General features: G+C 43.7%; 1 protein-coding gene across 4 annotated transcripts in view; it reads left to right on the top strand.

Moving 5' to 3' along the window:
• Positions 1-502: 502 nt before the first annotated feature.
• The window catches only part of LOC123759604 (5-hydroxytryptamine receptor 1), a gene marked incomplete at its 5' end in the record, with an annotated part of 42808 nt that continues 23855 nt past the window's right edge, over positions 503-19455 (top strand). For 2 of the 4 annotated variants that reach the window (XM_069316602.1, XM_069316589.1), the window contains 3 exon segments: positions 503-626; positions 7276-7323; positions 12973-13258. In XM_069316602.1, the coding sequence (XP_069172703.1) occupies positions 503-626; positions 7276-7323; positions 12973-13258 (458 nt within the window). 4 annotated transcript variants of the gene reach the window in all.

Raw genomic sequence — 19455 nt, 5'->3', positions numbered from 1 at the left:
ACGCACATACAACCTACTGTATCTGCTTGTGTATATATGTATGTATAAATAAAATTACTGCTATGCCAAGCTGAGATAAGGGGTTAAATGGCCCTATAGGTAAAGACTGGAAATAGGTAAATAGGTAATGCTGGTAAATAGGAAACTAGGAACAATTTAGTTCCTTACGAGTAAGTTATTTTTTGAATGCCATATATAATGTGTTTTTCTAGCTGATAGCATAATATATTCTGTATTGAGTGTCGATCATAGCTATAAACTAATATGTCTGGAAATTTGACCAGTGAATCTGGTGGTTTACCTGTAGTTGGTTTCAAGAGTTGTGTTGCCCTTCAAGTTAGATCTGGGAAGGGCCAGGCTTGTCTAATGCTAACTTGCTCCACCAGGCTGTTGCTTGCAGCTGCCCCCTGCAGGTGGTGTGAGGGGGTTGGAGGAGGTTGCCTGAAGCCTACTAATGAGGTACCTTGTCTATTCCGTCCCTCCATTTCCTCTCCTGGTGCAGGTACAGCGTGGTGGAGGTGAATAACGGTGGGGTGGAGACCAGACTAGCGCCGGACGCCCCAACTCTCTGTTCCAGAGGAGAGACTGGAAGCCTCTTGGGCCCAGAAAGTCCACACCATCTGGAGGTGAGCTCTCTCTCTCTCTCTCTCTCTCTCTCTCTCTCTCTCTCTCTCTCTCTCTCTCTCTCTCTCTCTCTCTCTCTCTCTCTCTCTCTCTCTCTCTCTCTCTCTCCACGTCTGCTGCAGCAGATAATTTAGCGATAACCAGATACATATTTGTTATATATTTACATATTTATATTTATATATTTACATATATAATAGATACATATTTGATACATATTTACGGGATATTATATTTGATATCGGTAATTATTCCGTCTTGAGTGACGTCGGGGTAAGCCTAATACAAGGTTGAAAATACTCTGGTAAAGTGTAAACCATAAACTTTGTGGTACACTTCTGGTAATAACTGGGTCGTCTCCCTCTCAGTAACCTAGTACCAGTCCCAGCATCTTGCTTAGTACATAGCTGGTGTTAGTCCCCGTACCTGGTAATATCCCGGCACCTAGCCTAGTGCCTAGCCTAGTGCCAGTCCTCCTACCCGGCCTAGTGCCAGTTTCAGCACCTGGCACTAAGCCAGTCTCAGCACCTGGCCTAGTGCCAGTCTCAGCACCTAGCACTAAGCCAGTCTCAGCACCTAGCACTAAGCCAGTCTCAGCACCTGGCCTAGTGTTAGTCTCAGCACCTAGCACTAAGCCAGTCTCAGCACCTGGCCTAGTGTTAGTCTCAGCACCTAGCACTAAGCCAGTCTCAGCACTTGGCACTAAGCCATTCTCAGCACCTAGCACTAAGCCAGTCTCAGCACCTAGCACTAAGTCAGTCTCAGCACCTAGCACTAAGCCAGTCTCAGCACCTAGCACTAAGCCAGTCTCAGCACTTGGCACTAAGCCAGTCTCAGCACTTGGCACTAAGCCAGTCTCAGCACCTGGCACCAAACTGTTATGACGGCAACTGACGCTTTTGGGCGAGTTAGTCCAACATGTCGTGCACAACCTGTTCCTAAAGTTATGTCACAATGCTACGTGTGCTCTGTTGTGAATGCCTTTTATATCTTCATAATTTCCCCTTCTGTATGGTAGACTTGTGCTTTCTGCGCCCCCCCCCCCTTCCTTGAGTAAGCTATACCTACCTGGTACCAGATACTCAGGTGTGAGTACACTGTGGTCACTCATTATCACAGGGGGAGGTCACTCATTACCACAGGGGGAGGTCACTCATTACGACAGGGGAGGTCACTCATTATCACAGGGGGAGGTCACTCATTATCACAGGGGGAGGTCACTCATTACGACAGGGGAGGTCACTCATTACGACAGGGGAGGTCACTCATTATCACAGGGGGAGGTCACTCATTACGACAGGGGAGGTCACTCATTACGACAGGGGAGGTCACTCATTACAACAGGGGAGGTCACTCATTATCACAGGGGGAGGTCACTCATTACGACAGGGGAGGTCACTCATTATCACAGGGGGAGGTCACTCATTACGACAGGGGAGGCCACTCATTATCACAGGGGGAGGTCACTCATTACGACAGGGGAGGTCACTCATTACGACAGGGGAGGTCACTCATTATCACAGGGGGAGGTCACTCATTACGACAGGGGAGGTCACTCATTACGACAGGGGAGGTCACTCATTACGACAGGGGAGGTCACTCATTATCACAGGGGGAGGTCACTCATTACGACAGGGGAGGTCACTCATTACGACAGGGGAGGTCACTCATTATCACAGGGGAGGTCACTCATTACGACAGGGGAGGTCACTCATTACGACAGGGGAGGTCACTCATTATCACAGGGGAGGTCACTCATTACGACAGGGGAGGTCACTCATTATCACAGGGGGAGGTCACTCATTACCACAGGAGAGGGGAGAGGGCCTTAGCTAGTTCGTCGTCACCTCTCATTCTCACAGATCTCCAGTATCAGCTCTTGATACTGGTAATGGCTTAAAATGGCCACCACTTACGGGCTATTTATGCCCATGCCACCTTTTTGGGTTGCTTCATCTTAACACATTCACAAGGGAGACATCTCCCGTCATGCAGGGTGCATTCGCACCTCCACAGATCTCCAGTATCAGCTCTTGATACTGGTAATGGCTTAAAAGGGCCACCACTTACGGGCTATTCATGCCCGTGCCACCTTTTGGGTGGCTTAATCTTCATCAATCAATCAATCTCTCATTCTTGTCGATCATAAGACGTGCTGGCTTAAAAAGTTTCTAGTTGTCACGTCCAATAGTTTAGCTCTCCATGTTTCTGTGCCAGCCCATAACTTTTTTGTTACTTCTCCCAGTCTATATTTCCATGGTTGAAATCTTCCAAGAATACCAGTTGGGATCGAATCCTACAGGCGACAAAAACTGATTTTTCTATTATGGTAATAATCAACATGTTTATGCCGTATTCCTGTCTCGTTAGTGGAGGGCTGTACTCACGTAATTGTGCTTGCGGGGGTTGAGCTTTGGCTCTTTGGTCCCGCCTCTCAACTGTCAATCAACTGATGTACAGGTTCCTGAGCCTACTGGGCTGTATATCACTGCTATTACTACCACACTCTTTGGTTTTCCCATTATGATGGTGCCTGCTAGGTAGTCCCTAAACCCTTCACAGCCAATTACAGCAACATTACATATGAATGAAAGTAACAGCAGAGGACTTATTGGCTCATTCGAGGCAGCTCCTATGTATATCCACCCAATCACATTCATATATATATGTCTAACGTATGCTTGAAACAATCAAAGGATCGTACCTCTATTATGTTACACGGTAATTGGTTCCACAAATCAACAACCCTATTACCGAACCAGTATTTACTCAGGTCTTTCCTAAATCTAAACTTATCCAATTTATACCCATTATTGCGTTTTCTGTTGATACTTTTAATACCCTATTAATATCCCCTTTGTTATGCCCAGTCATCCACTTGTACACCTCTATCATGTCACCCTTAATTCTTGTCCTTTTCTTGAGTATGCAATTTAAGCTTTGTCAGTCTTTCTTCATATGACAAGTTTCTAATTTGCGGGATTAACTTTGTCATCCTTAGCTGGACGTTTTCCAGTGAATTTTTATCCATTCTATAATACGGCGACCAAAGCTGAACTTCATAATCTAATCTAAACTGAACTTCATAATCTAAGTTCATAATCTAATCTAAACTGAACTTCATAATCTAAGTTCATAATCTAATCTAAACTGAACTTCATAATCTAAGTTCATAATCTAATCTAAACTGAACTTCATAATCTAATGAGGAAACACTTCAGGATATGTGTATGTGTATTACATCATATTCTACAAGATAGGTTCTTGCAAAATATTCACTAAATTCATTATTAATAACTCGGGCATCGCCTTGTATTATTCAGTTACAGCCCCGCTCCCGTGCCAGGTAAGTCCACTACGGGCTCACCATAGCCCGTGCTACTTGGATCTTTTTGTTCCGAGTAGCTGAATCTAAAACAACAAACAATAACAACAGCCTTGTTCAGTTACACACACACTCACACACACACACACACACACACACACACACACACACACACACACGCACACACACAGTCTATTTAACACACGGGGCACACGCACTAGGGGGACACAGGTGGAAACTGAGTGCCCAAATGAGCCACAGAGATATTAGAAAGAACTTTTTTAGTGTCAGAGTGGTTGACAAATGGAATGCATTAGGGGGTGATGTGGTGGAGGCTCACTCCATACACAGTTTCAAGTGTAGATATGACAGAGCCCGATAGGCTCAGGAATCTGTACACCTGTTGATTGACGGTTGAGAGGCGGGACCAAAGAGCCAGAGCTCAACCCCCGCAAACACAACTAGGTGAGTACACACACACACACAGTGTAAGCGCAGTGGAAGCGTGCTGGGCCCATAACCCAGAGGTCCGTAGATCGTAACTACGGTTTTTTTATATGACAAAGAGTGCTGGGAAGACGGGACACCACGAGCGTAGCTCTCATCCTGTAACTACACTTAGGTAATTACACTTAGGTAATTACACACACACGAGTGACTCTAAAGCCGTCCCAACCCGCCAAACACACAGCGAAACTACGACGTTGGTACAACGTTCGAACAAGTTTTAACACCTAACCAGTTATAACAACCAATATAGCAAGTTGTAACAACGTTCTAATACGTCATAAACACGTTAAGCCAAGATGCAACAACTTTATTGCAAGTTGTAACAAGCGGAAAATAGAGACAGTTTCAGTTTGTGTTTCCAGGGAAGAGTGTATTTGGCGAGATCCGAACAGCTTAGTGGCAAGCATCTTGACTCCCAGTGACTGCAGCGTGTAGTATGCCCTTGGAACGAGGCTTTAATTAAACTCTTAGATCACAATTACCTCATTGTTGACCAACAATTACCTGTCGCTAATCTCCACCACAAGCCAGTGTGACTGCGTCTGATGCGCCTGATGCGCCTGATGCGCCGACGCCGCCTGATGCGTCTGTCATCAGCTTTCAACCCTTGAAGCTAAATCCCTCTACACAACACTGTAAGCTCTCTCTAACCTCTCAACACAACATGTCATTAACAAAGGTCAAGTGAACGCTAATCCACCCGCCAACACAACATGTCATTAACAAAGGTCAAGTGAACGCTAATCCACCCGCCAACACAACATGTCATTAACAAAGGTCAAGTGAACGCTAATCCACCCGCCAACACAACATGTCATTAACAAAGGTCAAGTGAACGCTAATCCACCCGCCAAACCGCCTGTTTATAAGCTAAGAACATTCTACATACAAACGACTCACAACTCAGGGCGTTCGAACTTTTTTCGAGCGATGCCTCACTCTCCTCCCGCGTTCGAATCGAGGCTCAATCTCTCACCCACGTGCTCCGGATACAAACAGATGCTAATGGAACGTAGACGCCTGATCTATCTTGGATTTTACAGAAAACAGAAATGTGGGAATGTTAATTTATATTTTGAATACGCAGTTAGGTAAAAATTTGTGAATACGACTGTGGGGTCGGCCGCCGCTTGCACTAGTCTTGTCTGAGGACCGGTTGGTCAGCGTTACCAGTGCACTCTCGGCTGTCAACAAGGCACCAGTGTGTACTCAGCTGTCAACAAGGCACCAGTGTGTACTCAGCTGTCAACAAGGCACGAGTGTGTACTCAGCTGTCAACAAGCCACCAGTGTGTACTCAGCTGCCAACAAGCCACCAGTGTGTACTCAGCTGTCAACAAGGCACCAGTGTGTACTCAGCTGTCAACAAGGCACCAGTGTGTACTCAGCTGTCAACAAGGCACCAGTGTGTACTCAACTGTCAACAAGCCACCAGTGTGTACTCAGCTGTCAACAAGCCACGAGTGTGTACTCAGCTGTCAACAAGCCACCAGTGTGTACTCAGCTGTCAACAAGCCACCAGTGTGTACTCAGCTGTCAACAAGCCACCAGTGTGTACTCAACTGTCAACAAGCCACCAGTGTGTACTCAGCTGTCAACAAGCCACCAGTGTGTACTCAACTGTCAACAAGCCACCAGTGTGTACTCAGCTGTCAACAAGCCACCAGTGTGTACTCAACTGTCAACAAGCCACCAGTGTGTACTCAGCTGTCAACAAGCCACCAGTGTGTACTCAGCTGTCAACAAGCCACCAGTGTGTACTCAACTGTCAACAAGCCACCAGTGTGTACTCAACTGTCAACAAGCCACCAGTGTGTACTCAGCTGTCAACAAGCCACCAGTGTGTACTCAGCTGTCAACAAGCCACCAGTGTGTACTCAGCTGTCAACAAGCCACCAGTGTGTACTCAGCTGTCAACAAGCCACCAGCTGTAAACAATAGAATCAATATGAAATTCTGTGTATCCAAGGTCGGGTTTGATGTTTTTTTGGTAATATTTCGTTTATACAACTTTCTAAAAGTTATATACAAAGTTATAAAAGTTATCTTTCTAAAAGTTATATAAACTTTCTAAATTTAATAAACTATTTATATAAAGTTTTGACAAGGCAAATATATAACTTTCCTTGTCAAAGGAGTAAGATAGGTGTATCATTTTTCATTGAGCATGTAGAAATACCCTGTGAGGGGCAGCTTAGCTGTACAGCTTATGGGAGTATCTTGTATAATACTGCCCTGTGGCGCGGTAGCATAAGCACTGATGGTTTAAAGCATACTGATCCTGGGTTCGATACCCATTTAGTGCACGTTTTATATTCACTCGACGCCTCTGTTTACTTAGAAGTAAATAGGTTACCTGGGAGTTAATTGACTGTTGTGGGGTTGCATCCTGTAGCAGGTCAGTCATTGGCTGAGGTCCTCAATAAGCGAACAGGTTGCAGATAGTGGAAACCCCGTACGATAGTTACGTTCCAGCATATGGGTAGCGTCACCATCCAACGTATCGTAGGATGATGACGCTACCTACACTCACTGCAGGTAGTGTAGATACCTGCTGCGTGTGTCTGAAGCACATTGCTGCCTTCCCTCTCACTGTAGCAACGTCTTCCCCTATATAAAGGCCTCCCCCCACTGCTACGTGTTGTACCCTATATAAAGGCCTCCACCCACTGCTACGTGCTGTACCCCTATGTAAAGGCCTCCACCCACTGCTACGTGTTGTACCCTATATAAAGGCCTCCACCCACTGCTATATAAAGGTCGCCCTCGCTGCAGGAACATGTTGTACCCCTATATAAAGGCCACCTTCTCCTGCAGGTTGAGAGTGTGGGGTCTCCACAGTCCGGCCAGAAAACTTGTGCTATGGTAAGCGTCCTCTGGAGACATACTATGTAGCTTTATAGACATAGAGTAAACAAACACTTTAGTGAGCAGTTTATATATATATATATATATATATATATATATATATATATATATATATATATATATATATATATATATATATATATATATATATATATATATATCGATCATGGCTTCATGTGTGCTATGCATGTGTTGTAGAGGCGAGTTGTGTGCTTAATTAATATGCAGTTTACATACATATTTCTAAGATGGGATGATGGATACCAGAAGCGTACACTGCTTCTCGGTGTATACCCACACATGAGTTTACCTTCGTCCAGAACTACGTTCAGTATGCTTGCTGGTTAGTATAAGCTAATTACAGAGGTCTTGTTAACCATTCCGCGGTTTGGTAAGCCTTAAATCCAACCAAACCAAATCAAACATTTTTTGGTTGGTTTTTAAATTGTTGTGCTGGAGTTTCATTTGGGACAATGTCGTCATTGTATTGTTCATTGGTCCAGAACATCTCTTACATGCCACCAGGTGCTGTCCTTCGTGTATATTTTGTATATACATTTATTTGGTTTTCAAAACTGGTATGATTATAGACCTATGAATGTAAAAGACCACTAAGATGGGAATAGATAATGCATGTAGAAGTAGATTATGGTTATAGATACTAACATTAATAATGTATAATAATAGATTATCAATTATGGACTAAAATGATATAGATAATGATTTGACATGTTCATGATTTCTATGGATGATTCCACATTACAGATTCAAACTGGTAAATAATATTCAAAAATTATATAGAACAAATTTATGTAATTACTGCAGATAATGAATAAAGATATCATGCATATTATGCAGTTAACAGACAGAAAAGAATTCTCAAAGTAGCAAACGACCTGCTTGGAGGAAGGTGAGTGTTTAGGAGGGATGGTTTATAGTTTGAGGAATTTGTAAATTTCTATAAATTTCTATAAATTTCTATAAATTCTATTTCTATAAATTTCTATTTCTATAAATTTCTATAAATTTAAATTTCTATTGGGAACGTCTACAAGCATGATGGAGGCGGAAGCTATGTTAAGATGGAGGATAATAGCTGAAACGTAAGCTTAGTAAGCAATTAGGAAGGGACTGTAAATTGGGGGATAATAGCTGAAACGTAAGCTTAGTAAGCTATTAGGAAGGGACTGTAAATTGGGGGATAATAGCTGAAACGTAAGCTTAGTAAGCTATTAAGAAGGGACTGTAAATTGGGGGATAATAGCTGAAACGTACGTTTAGTAAGCTATTAGGAAGGGACTGTAAATTGGGGGATAATAGCTGAAACGTAAGCTTAGTAAGCTATTAAGAAGGGACTGTAAATTGGGGGATAATAGCTGAAACGTACGTTTAGTAAGCTATTAGGAAGGGACTGTAAATTGGGGGATAATAGCTGAAACGTAAGCTTAGTAAGCTATTAGGAAGGGACTGTAAATTGGGGGATAATAGCTGAAACGTACGTTTAGTAAGCTATTAGGAAGGGACTGTAAATTGGGGGATAATAGCTGAAACGTACGTTTAGTAAGCTATTAGGAAGGGACTGTAAATTGGGGGATAATAGCTGAAACGTAAGCTTAGTAAGCTATTAGGAAGGGACTGTAAATTGGGGGATAATAGCTGAAACGTACGTTTAGTAAGCTATTAGGAAGGGACTGTAAATTGGGGGATAATAGCTGAAACGTAAGCTTAGTAAGCTATTAAGAAGGGACTGTAAATTAAATTAAGTGAACACTAACTCGGGTAAATATGTTCTTTGTTCATTTGATTACTTATATTTTCAGTGCCTTTCTTAATAGTTTACAAAGCCTATATTGTAGCTATTATCCCCAGTTCATCATAGTTCCCTTCTTTATCAACTTGATTTGTTTTTAAATCTATAATGTTCATAGTATCTTTATTTATTCTTTGTATATCGTAGCCATCCGTTCCATTATCCTTCCCCGTTCTCTCTCTCCCAGTGGGTGAAGCATTTACAAACGTGAAATTCGAACACAGAATGCCAGCGAAGCTACTCTCGAAATGTTCGAACGTCTTCAGTTGTCAGTCGTGTGTAATGAGTAGGGGGGTGGGGGGGAGGGGGTAAGGGAACTCAAACAGGGGGGGGGAGGTGGGCAGGCAATTGGGTTAATGAGTATTTGACCTTCGTTGATGAGGCCGGACTGTGTCTTTATATCCTCACGTTCGTAAAATTGATCTAGTCTCATTATTATTATATGTGAAACAGAGTAGGAAGGAGAGTCGCTTTATGTATAGTATGTATGGGCGTGTGTGTATGGGCGTGTGTGTATGGGCGTGTGTGTATGGGCGTGTGTGTATGCGTGGATTCTTTATTACACAGCTTCTGTATACAATTGTGGCATACCAAACGAGGCCCCGTGTCCAATTAGGGCATGTTGTATGTAGAGAGAGAGAGAGAGAGAGAGAGAGAGAGAGAGAGAGAGAGAGAGAGAGAGAGAGAGAGAGAGAGAGAGAGAGAGAGAGAGACACACACACACACACACACACACACACACACACGAAGATGATAGTAAGCTTAGTGCGAGCAGGGCAGTGATTTGTGTAGAGTTTACAAGCATCGTTAAGGACTGTTGAAGACTGTTGAAGTGCTCAACTACACAGAAGCTCATTATTGCAGCTTGTGTGTTATTAGCACGAGGTGTATTGAGTTAGTGTGGGCGAGACGGAGGTAGTGTAGAGGCCAGGTAGACGGGTAGACGGGTAGACGGGTAGAGAGTATTGACAGCGTGTTTGTTGGTTGTCATTAGTGGTGGTTGATGAATACTCCCCGAATACAATGATACAATACTATGATGAATACAACATTGGTGGTAGTTATTGCGCGGGTCCGTAATGTGCAGGGGGAAGGGTGTGGGGGAGGGGGTGGTCATGGACATGTATTAAGCTCCGCTATTTTGGGGCCCAAATTCACGAAGCAGTCACGCAAGTACTTACGAACGTGTACATCTTTTCTCAATCTTTGACGGCTTTGGTTACATTTATTAAACAGTTTATAAGCATGAAAACTTGCCAATCAACTGTTGTTATTGTTATAAACAGCCTCCTGGTGCTTCGGAGCTCATTAACTGTTTAATAATTGTAAACAAAGCAGCCAAAGATTGAGAAAAGATGTACAGGTTCGTAAGTACTTGCGTAACTGCTTCGTGAATCTGGCCCATGAGTCCTACCTGTTGATTGTGTACTTACCTGTTAGTGATTACAGGAGAAGTGAAGTCTAGCTCTTCATCCCCCGCCTACTTGCCTTGTTGTATTTGTTACCTTATAATTTGAATATTCTGACATCTGAATTCTTTTATCACATCAGGCCTTAAAGTTGTGGATGGAGGTGGCTTCCAGACCTTCTTCTTTCATTGCATTGCACCTGTTGATCACCGGAGTATTTCCATACACATATATTACTCATATGCGCTTCCAACCTTTGTCCTCTCATCGTACTTTCTCCCATGTATGTTGTGATCATGTCCCCTCTGTTCCTTCCATCCAGGATTGTTAAGTCAAGTTCCCTTAACCTATCTGCGTAGTTTAACCCTCTTAGCTCTGGCGCTATATCTTGCTACAATCACCTCTGCTTATATGTATCATAAGGTGCAGTTTCCTGGCCGCACCTTGTGAAGCAAAGTGTTCTAGTATTGGTCTAGCAGAAGCTGTGTGAACTACCTTGAGTGAGTCCTAGTTTAGGTTGCTAGATAATGCCTTAATGTTTGCAAGCGTTTGCATGCTGCTACTGTAACCCCTGGTGATGTGGAATTATATCCACTCATAAATCTTTTCTCTCTCCATCTCTTGCAGTTGCCTAATTCCCATGGGAAGGGAGAGTGTGTAGGAGGGGTCATAGGTAGGGGAGTGTGGGGAGATGGGGGGGGGGGGGTCTCATAGGGAGTGTGTATGTGTGTGTGTGGGGGGGGGGGTCATGGGGTCAGAGAATGAGGGGGGGAGGGGGGGGGGGAGACTGAAAATTGGAGCTGAGACAAGCCATCTTTACAACTATTTATCGTGAAGCATCAGGCTAGTTAAGATGGAACTTCTTGATTTCGTAAACATACAGTACAGGAGGCCTGGTCGACGACCGGGCCGCGGGGACGCTAAGCCCCGGAAGCACCTCAAGGTAACCTCAAGGTAACCTACACTAAACATATAAATATATTAGAGCAAAGTGAACATATTGAATTTAACCATTACGTCGACGAGGCAGACGCTAAACTGATATAATTAATTAACTCTAAGCTGTATGGAGTTTTGATTTAATATTAGTATGTTATCTCCCAGGGAAGAGTTGTGTGTATGTTATCTCCCAGGGAAGAGTTGTGTGTATGTTATCTCCCAGGGAAGAGTTGTGTGTATGTTATCTCCCAGGGAAGAGTTGTGTGTATGTTATCTCCCAGGGAAGAGTTGTGTGTATGTTATCTCCCAGGGAAGAGTTGTGTGTATGTTATCTCCCAGGGAAGAGTTGTGAGTATGTTATCTCCCAGGGAAGAGTTGTGTGTATGTTATCTCCCAGGGAAGAGTTGTGTGTATGTTATCTCCCAGGGAAGAGTTGTGTGTATGTTATCTCCCAGGGAAGAGTTGTGTGTATGTTATCTCCCAGGGAAGAGTTGTGTGTATGTTATCTCCCAGGGAAGAGTTGTGTGTATGTTATCTCCCAGGGAAGAGTTGTGTGTATGTTATCTCCCAGGGAAGAGTTGTGTGTATGTTATCTCGCAGGGAAGAGTTGTGTGTATGTTATCTCCCAGGGAAGAGTTGTGTGTATGTTATCTCCCAGGGAAGAGTTGTGTGTATGTTATCTCCCAGGGAAGAGTTGTGTGTATGTTATCTCCCAGGGAAGAGTTGTGTGTATGTTATCTCCCAGGGAAGAGTTGTGTGTATCTTTGACTTTGATACACAATACACTGTCTTAGATGATACACACAGTTGTTACACCGTGAGAAACAATCGCTACTTGCCGAGAGACGCGTTCGGTACTCAATATGTACTTAACGTGTACTCAACACGTCCTGTACTCAATATGTACTCAACGGGTCCTGTACTCAACATGTACTCAACACGTCCTGTACTCATCGGGTCCTCTACTCAATATGTACTCAACGCGTCCTGTACTCATCGGGTCCTGTACTCAATATGTACTCAACGCGTCCTGTACTCAACATGTACTGTACTCAACGGGTCCTGTACTCAATATGTACTCAACGCGTCCTGTACTCAACGGGTCCTGTACTCAACATGTACTGTACTCAACATGTACTCAACGTGTCCTGTACTCAACATGTACTCAACGCGTCCTGTACTCAACATGTTTTAACCCTGTTAGTTCAGAATCCTCGCCGATCCCACCTAAATTTCAACCCAATTTGGAAAACTACGGCAAAACAAAACTCCCGCTACCCAATAATTAGTTCCCAAAACACACACAACTAATCAGTGTTAAAAAAAAACTTGAAACTCTAACGTAACACAAATTATTGTACATACCGACTTGTATTTCGCCTACAAGACTCCCTCGAGTCCCGGGGTATTGTTTCCAACCGCCTTATAACTGTTATGTCAAGTCAAAAATTTATAGATTTAGTATTGTAAGATGATCATGGGTTTCAGGTTCCACCCCGGTTGGTAGTGTGTAGTTCTTCGGTGTCTTCGGCCGCTTCCGCCGACTCCACTACGGGGTCCCGATGGTCTCTTTGTGAGACCAATGGCAAGGCCCACCCGCCCACTTCTCCCCGTACGCCCACACAGCAGCCCACGCACGCCCACAACTGCTATAACGCCTGTCAGTCCACTAACGGCTCCGGTGATCCAAATTCTCCCAGAAAGCGCATTCAGCCGCCTAAGACCAAGTTGAAGTTTGCGCTCGCTAAAGAGCGCAAGGCCTCCACCACTCTAGGTAAGCACATGGGTGTATATTTCTGGAGTATATCTCTGGAGTATATCTCTGCCTTGTTATGATGCTGTAACCGTCCTAACACTTTTTTGTGTATTATGGATTCTTGATATGTATACAACGCTTCTAGACCACCTTATGTATTGTCATTTATGTATACAATGCCCCCTTCCATCTCATGTATTATCACCATTATGTATATAACGCCCCCCCCCCCCGACACCAGCTTATGTATTGTCACTATTATGTATACAATGCTCTCAGACCATCTTGTGTATTTTCACTCTTACAGGCAAATCATTCGAAAAATCTAACACATTCACTAAAAAACATGTATTATAAATTCATGGAAAATCTGTTGTTTATATTCACCAGTATGAACAGAATTTGTATACATACAGCAGAGATCGTTTGCCCGCGCGTATACATGGAGCAGAGATCGTTTGCCCGCGCGTATACATGTAGCAGAGATCGTTTGCCCGCGCGTATACATGGAGCAGAGATCGTTTGCCCGCGCGTATACATGGAGCAGAGATCGTTTGCCCGCGCGTATACATACAGCAGAGATCGTTTGCCCGCGCGTATACATGGAGCAGAGATCGTTTGCCCGCGCGTATACATACAGCAGAGATCGTTTGCCCGCGCGTATACATACAGCAGAGATCGTTTGCCCGCGCGTATACATACAGCAGAGATCGTTTGCCCGCGCGTATACATACAGCAGAGATCGTTTGCCCGCGCGTATACATGGAGCAGAGATCGTTTGCCCGCGCGTATACATACAGCAGAGATCGTTTGCCCGCGCGTATACATACAGCAGAGATCGTTTGCCCGCGCGTATACATACAGCAGAGATCGTTTGCCCGCGCGTATACATACAGCAGAGATCGTTTGCCCGCGCGTATACATGGAGCAGAGATCGTTTGCCCGCGCGTATACATACAGCAGAGATCGTTTGCCCGCGCGTATACATACAGCAGAGATCGTTTGCCCGCGCGTATACATACAGCAGAGATCGTTTGCCAGCGCGTATACATACAGCAGAGATCGTTTGCCAGCGCTAAATGAACAAGCAATGAGCGCATATTATGGGTATTTGAAAATATTTTGAGTACATGTATCAACAGTTGAATTATTGCAAAGTCAATATGTATAAAATTAGAGGTAAAAATGCTCACAGTAAACATGGTTGGAATCGGCCCGTTCACGCTCATCAAACTATATAGAGAGTCCAACAGTCAACAGTTTGGTAATTGATCTTTCCACAGTGTTAGGCATGACTGTTTACCCGAAATAGCACCAGCGAGGCATGTAATATATATATATATATATATATATATATATATATATATATATATATATATATATATATATATATATATATGTCGTACCTAGTAGCCAGAACGCTCTTCTCAGCTTACTATGCAAGGCCGAATTTGCCTAATAAGCCAAGTTTTCATGAATTAATGGTTTTTCGACTACCTAACCTACCTAACCTAACCTAACTTTTTCGGTTACTTAACCTAACCTAACCTGTAAATATAGGTTAGGTTAGGTTAGGTAGGGTTGGTTAGGTTCGGGCATATATCTACGTTAATTTTAACTCCAATAAAAAACAATTGAACTCATACATAATGAAATGGGTAGCTTTATCATTTCACAAGAAAAAAAATAGAGAAAATATATTAATTCAGGAAAACTTGGCTTATTAGGCAAATCGGGCCTTGCATAGTAGGCTGAGAAGTGCGTTCTGGCTACTAGGTACGACATATATATATATATATATATATATATATATATATATATATATATATATATATATATATATATATATATATACTTGAGACGAAGTTACCCCGTTGAGAGGACTGGGTAATATGTTCCTGCACTCTGATTGGTCTACTGGATCAGTAGGTGCGGGGTGCATTAGTACTTGTATCGTGCTCCAAGCAACAGCCTGGTGGACCAAGCTCTCACGAGTCAAGCCTGGCCTCGGGCCGGGCTTGGTGGAGTAAAAGAACTCCAAGAACCCCATCAACCAGGTACATGAACGCGCACGACTGTCTCCCCCTACGGATTAAACAGGAGCCATAGGCGATCCTGTCGATAGGAATCAGCAGGAAAGACCTTTACAGCTGTAGGACTTTCCTGCCGATATTCGCCTGCTAACGAGACCTCTTACACTAATATCCAGATACTAATGGTGCTCCTGCGATAATATCCGGTTAGAAATGTTGTCTCCAACGCAAATATCCGGCCGCAAATGAGCATCCTTCGAAAATATCCGGATATAAGTGGCTCGTACGATGATATCCGGACACGTGTTTGGTTTATATGTTATCTCACTCCATCACCTTAAAAATATGTCCGATAAATTAATTCCCACGTAGTCATTCCCACGCTGACATAATCATTCCCACGCTGACATAATCATTCCCACGCTGACATAATCATTCCCACGCTGACATAATCATTCCCACGCTGACATAATCATTCCCACGCTGACATAATCATTCCCACGCTGACATAATAATTCCCACGCTGACATAATCATTCCCACGCTGACATAATCATTCCCACCCTGACATAATCATTCCCACGCTGACATAATCATTCCCACCCTGACATAATCATTCCCACGCTGACATAATCATTCCCACGCTGACATAATCATTCCCACGCTGACATAATCATTCCCACGCTGACATAATCATTCCCACGCTGACATAATCATTCCCACGCTGACATAATCATTCCCACGCTGACATAATCATTCCCACGCTGACATAATCATTCCCACCCTGACATATTAATGGTTTCAGCATTATCACGACGGAATTGATAATCCACAATTGAATCCCGGGAAGCTAAAAACGTTCACTGAAGTCACAATTTGCATGTCGGATTCAAATTCTTACGCTCGCAGAATTTGTCAAACGTTGCAACTGATTAATGTGATTAATGTGATGGTTAATGTGACCCATCATGAGGATAAGGCCTGAAGAAGCATGGAAATTACTCTTCATTCATCAGACAGACATTGAATTAGGACTAATCGCCTATCAGAGAGGCTATACACTATTGTGGTGATGGTGGTGGAATGTGCCAGTACTCACCTAGTTGTGCTTGCGGGGGTTGAGCTCTGGCTCTTTTGGTCCTGCTTCTCAACTGTCAATCAACCTGTGTACAGATTCCTGAGCCTATTGGGCTCCCCCGGTAGGCTGGGGAGTGTTGTTTGTGGCGATGGTGGTCGAATGTGGCAGCAGTTTTACCCACAATACGGGAGCCGGTCGGCCGAGCGGACAGCACGCGGGACTTGTGATCCTGTGGTCCTGGGTTCGATCCCAGGCGCCGGCGAGAAATAATGGGCAGAGTTTCTTTCACCCTATGCCCCTGTTACCTAGCAGTAAAATAGGTACCTGGGTGTTAGTCAGCTGTCACGGGCTGCTTCCTGGGGGTGGAGGCCTGGTCGAGGACCGGGCCGCGGGGACACTAAAAGCCCCGAAATCATCTCAAGATAACCTCAAGATAACCTACCCACAAGGTAGGCGGGTAAGTGGTGGTGATTGTGGTACTAATGTTTGTTACCTCAGGTTAGTACAATACAAGTCGATTCCTTCCTCAACGTGTCAATAAAAAAATAAATATCAATAAAGAAAAATGAGCGCAGTCTTGATAAGAACAATGTTGTAGTGAATGACCGTCTATCTCATTCACCTGGGCTGTATGGGTCTCGAACCCTGGACCCCACGATTGTGAGGTCGAAAGTTTTACCGTCTATTATAACAACTTAATGGCCAAATTTCAACATCATGGTTTCCCGGAAGTATACAAAACATAGCTAAACCTGTTTTAAAAGCTTTAACAGAAAGGGATAACGAAATAGATTAGACGAAAGCTGCAACAAACCAGTGATTTGTAGGTATTAGTGATTTCCTGATGTTGAAGAGTATACCCTGTTTCTGCTCTTTATAGCAAATTGCCTGAAGTGTTTCCCTTCCAGTTATATAGAAGGGTTATATTTGATATATCCTTCTATATATATATATAGAAGGAAGGGTGAGGTATTATATTGCCACGAAGGAGCTGGGTGGGTGCCATAAGCCCCGTGTGGGGCTCGAACTATGGGTGCCACAAGCCCCCCTGTATGGGGCTGAAACCATGGGTGCCACAACCCCCCCTGTGTGGGGCTGAAACCATGGGTGCCACAAGCCCCCCTGTGTGGGGCTGAAACCATGGGTGCCACAAGCCCCCCTGTATGGGGCTGAAACCATGGGTGCCACAAGCCCCCCCTGTGTGGGGCTGAAACCATGGGTGCCACAAGCCCCCCTGTATGGGGCTGAAACCATGGGTGCAACAAGCCCCCCTGTATGGGGCTGAAACCATGGGTGCCACAAGCCCCCCTGTATGGGGCTGAAACCATGGGTGCCACAAGCCCCCCTGTATGGGGCTGAAACCATGGGTGCCACAAGCCCCCCCTGTGTGGGGCTGAAACCATGGGTGCCACAAGCCCCCCTGTATGGGGCTGAAACCATGGGTGCCACAAGCCCCCCTGTATGGGGCTGAAACCATGGGTGCCACAAGCCCCCCTGTATGGGGCTGAAACCATGGGTGCCACAAGCCCCCCTGTATGGGGCTGAAACCATGGGTGCCACAAGCCCCCCTGTATGGGGCTGAAACCATGGGTGCCACAAGCCCCCCCTGTGTGGGGCTGAAACCATGGGTGCCACAAGCCCCCCTGTATGGGGCTGAAATCATGGGTGCCACAAGCTTTAAATTACACGTCATAAAGACCAGTTCAATTTTAACATCAGTCTCCAGGGCTCCCAAACATGGCGCATTTGTAAAACTGTAAAAAAAAAAAATCCACACATTTCGCTACACATTTTTTCGATTTAGATCTAAAAGGAAGAGAATATGACTTTCTTTTTTTTTTTGTAACCTAAACGGCGAATCAAACGAATCAAACAAAATCAAACGAAGGGAAGTGGAAATTATATTTTCTAGTCGCACAGTGTTCTCCTTCTGTGTCTTTATCAATACATTGTGTTCACTACCGATACAATGTGTTCGTTTCCCCTCGCCCAGAGGAAGAACGGCGTGTGTTGTCTTTCACAAGAGATGATTAGAAATAAAATGTGAAATTGATAAAGAATGAAACACTGATAACGACATTGATAGCTCTAATTGATATATTTAGATAACGATATCATTGGACCATTAATGTCAGCAGGAGTGATAAGAACTATGGTGATAACATTAATGATAACGACTATAATAGGACCGATAATGTCAGCAGTGTAATAAAGTAAGTTACATTCAATAATGTCACTACTGCACAACCGCAACGGCAGGTCCAGGGGCCAGATTCACGAAGCAGTTACGCAAGTATTTACGAACCTGTACATCTTTCCTCAATCTTTGACGGCTTTGTTTACAATTATTAAACAGTTAATGAGCTCCGAAGCACCAGGAGGCTGTTTATAACAATAACAACAGTTGATTGGCAAGTTTTCATGCTTGTAAACTGTTCAATAAATGTAACCAAAGCCGCTAAAGATTGAGGAAAGATGTACACGTTCGTAAGTACTTGCGTAACTGCTTCGTGAATCTGGCCCCAAGCTCGTAAGTACAGTACTTGCTTCGTAGGCCCCTGGTCGTGTCTTTGTCGTCCAGCTGTTTCGCTGCCAGTTACTGGCGTCTAAATCTGGTTGTTATTGGTAGCAAATTAATGAAACTCATCTATGTACTTACTAATTTTTCTTTGAACTTGGTTTTGTCAACTCATAATTTGTTTAAAATCATTGTCCTTGTAGTTTGATCCATTCGGTAATAGATTAAAGCCACCATTGCCTGTATAGCATATATACTTAATATTTTTGTATTAATAAAACCCTTCATATATTCTACATTATGTTTATTGCATAATCAATTGGAATGTTTATCAATCTCGAGAGGCCTATATTATATATCTATCCATTTATATATTTAAGTATTGAATGACTTCCATATGTGGAGATATCTTTATTTCTGTCTGTGTACACTTGTACGTTATCATGAGAATAGTGGTTACAGCATAGTGAGCTTGTTGGTCATAATTGTTGTTTGTTGTTGTTTTAGATTCAGCTACTGGGAACAAAAATTTCCAAGCAGCACGGGCTATGGTGATCCCATAGTATTGCTCCAGTGTGTGGTGATTG

This window comes from Procambarus clarkii, chromosome 8, assembly GCF_040958095.1.
Source record: "Procambarus clarkii isolate CNS0578487 chromosome 8, FALCON_Pclarkii_2.0, whole genome shotgun sequence".
NCBI classification, from domain to species: domain Eukaryota; kingdom Metazoa; phylum Arthropoda; class Malacostraca; order Decapoda; family Cambaridae; genus Procambarus; species Procambarus clarkii.
Note: the sequence above shows the minus strand (reverse complement) of the source record. Positions and strands in the feature narration are given on the sequence as shown.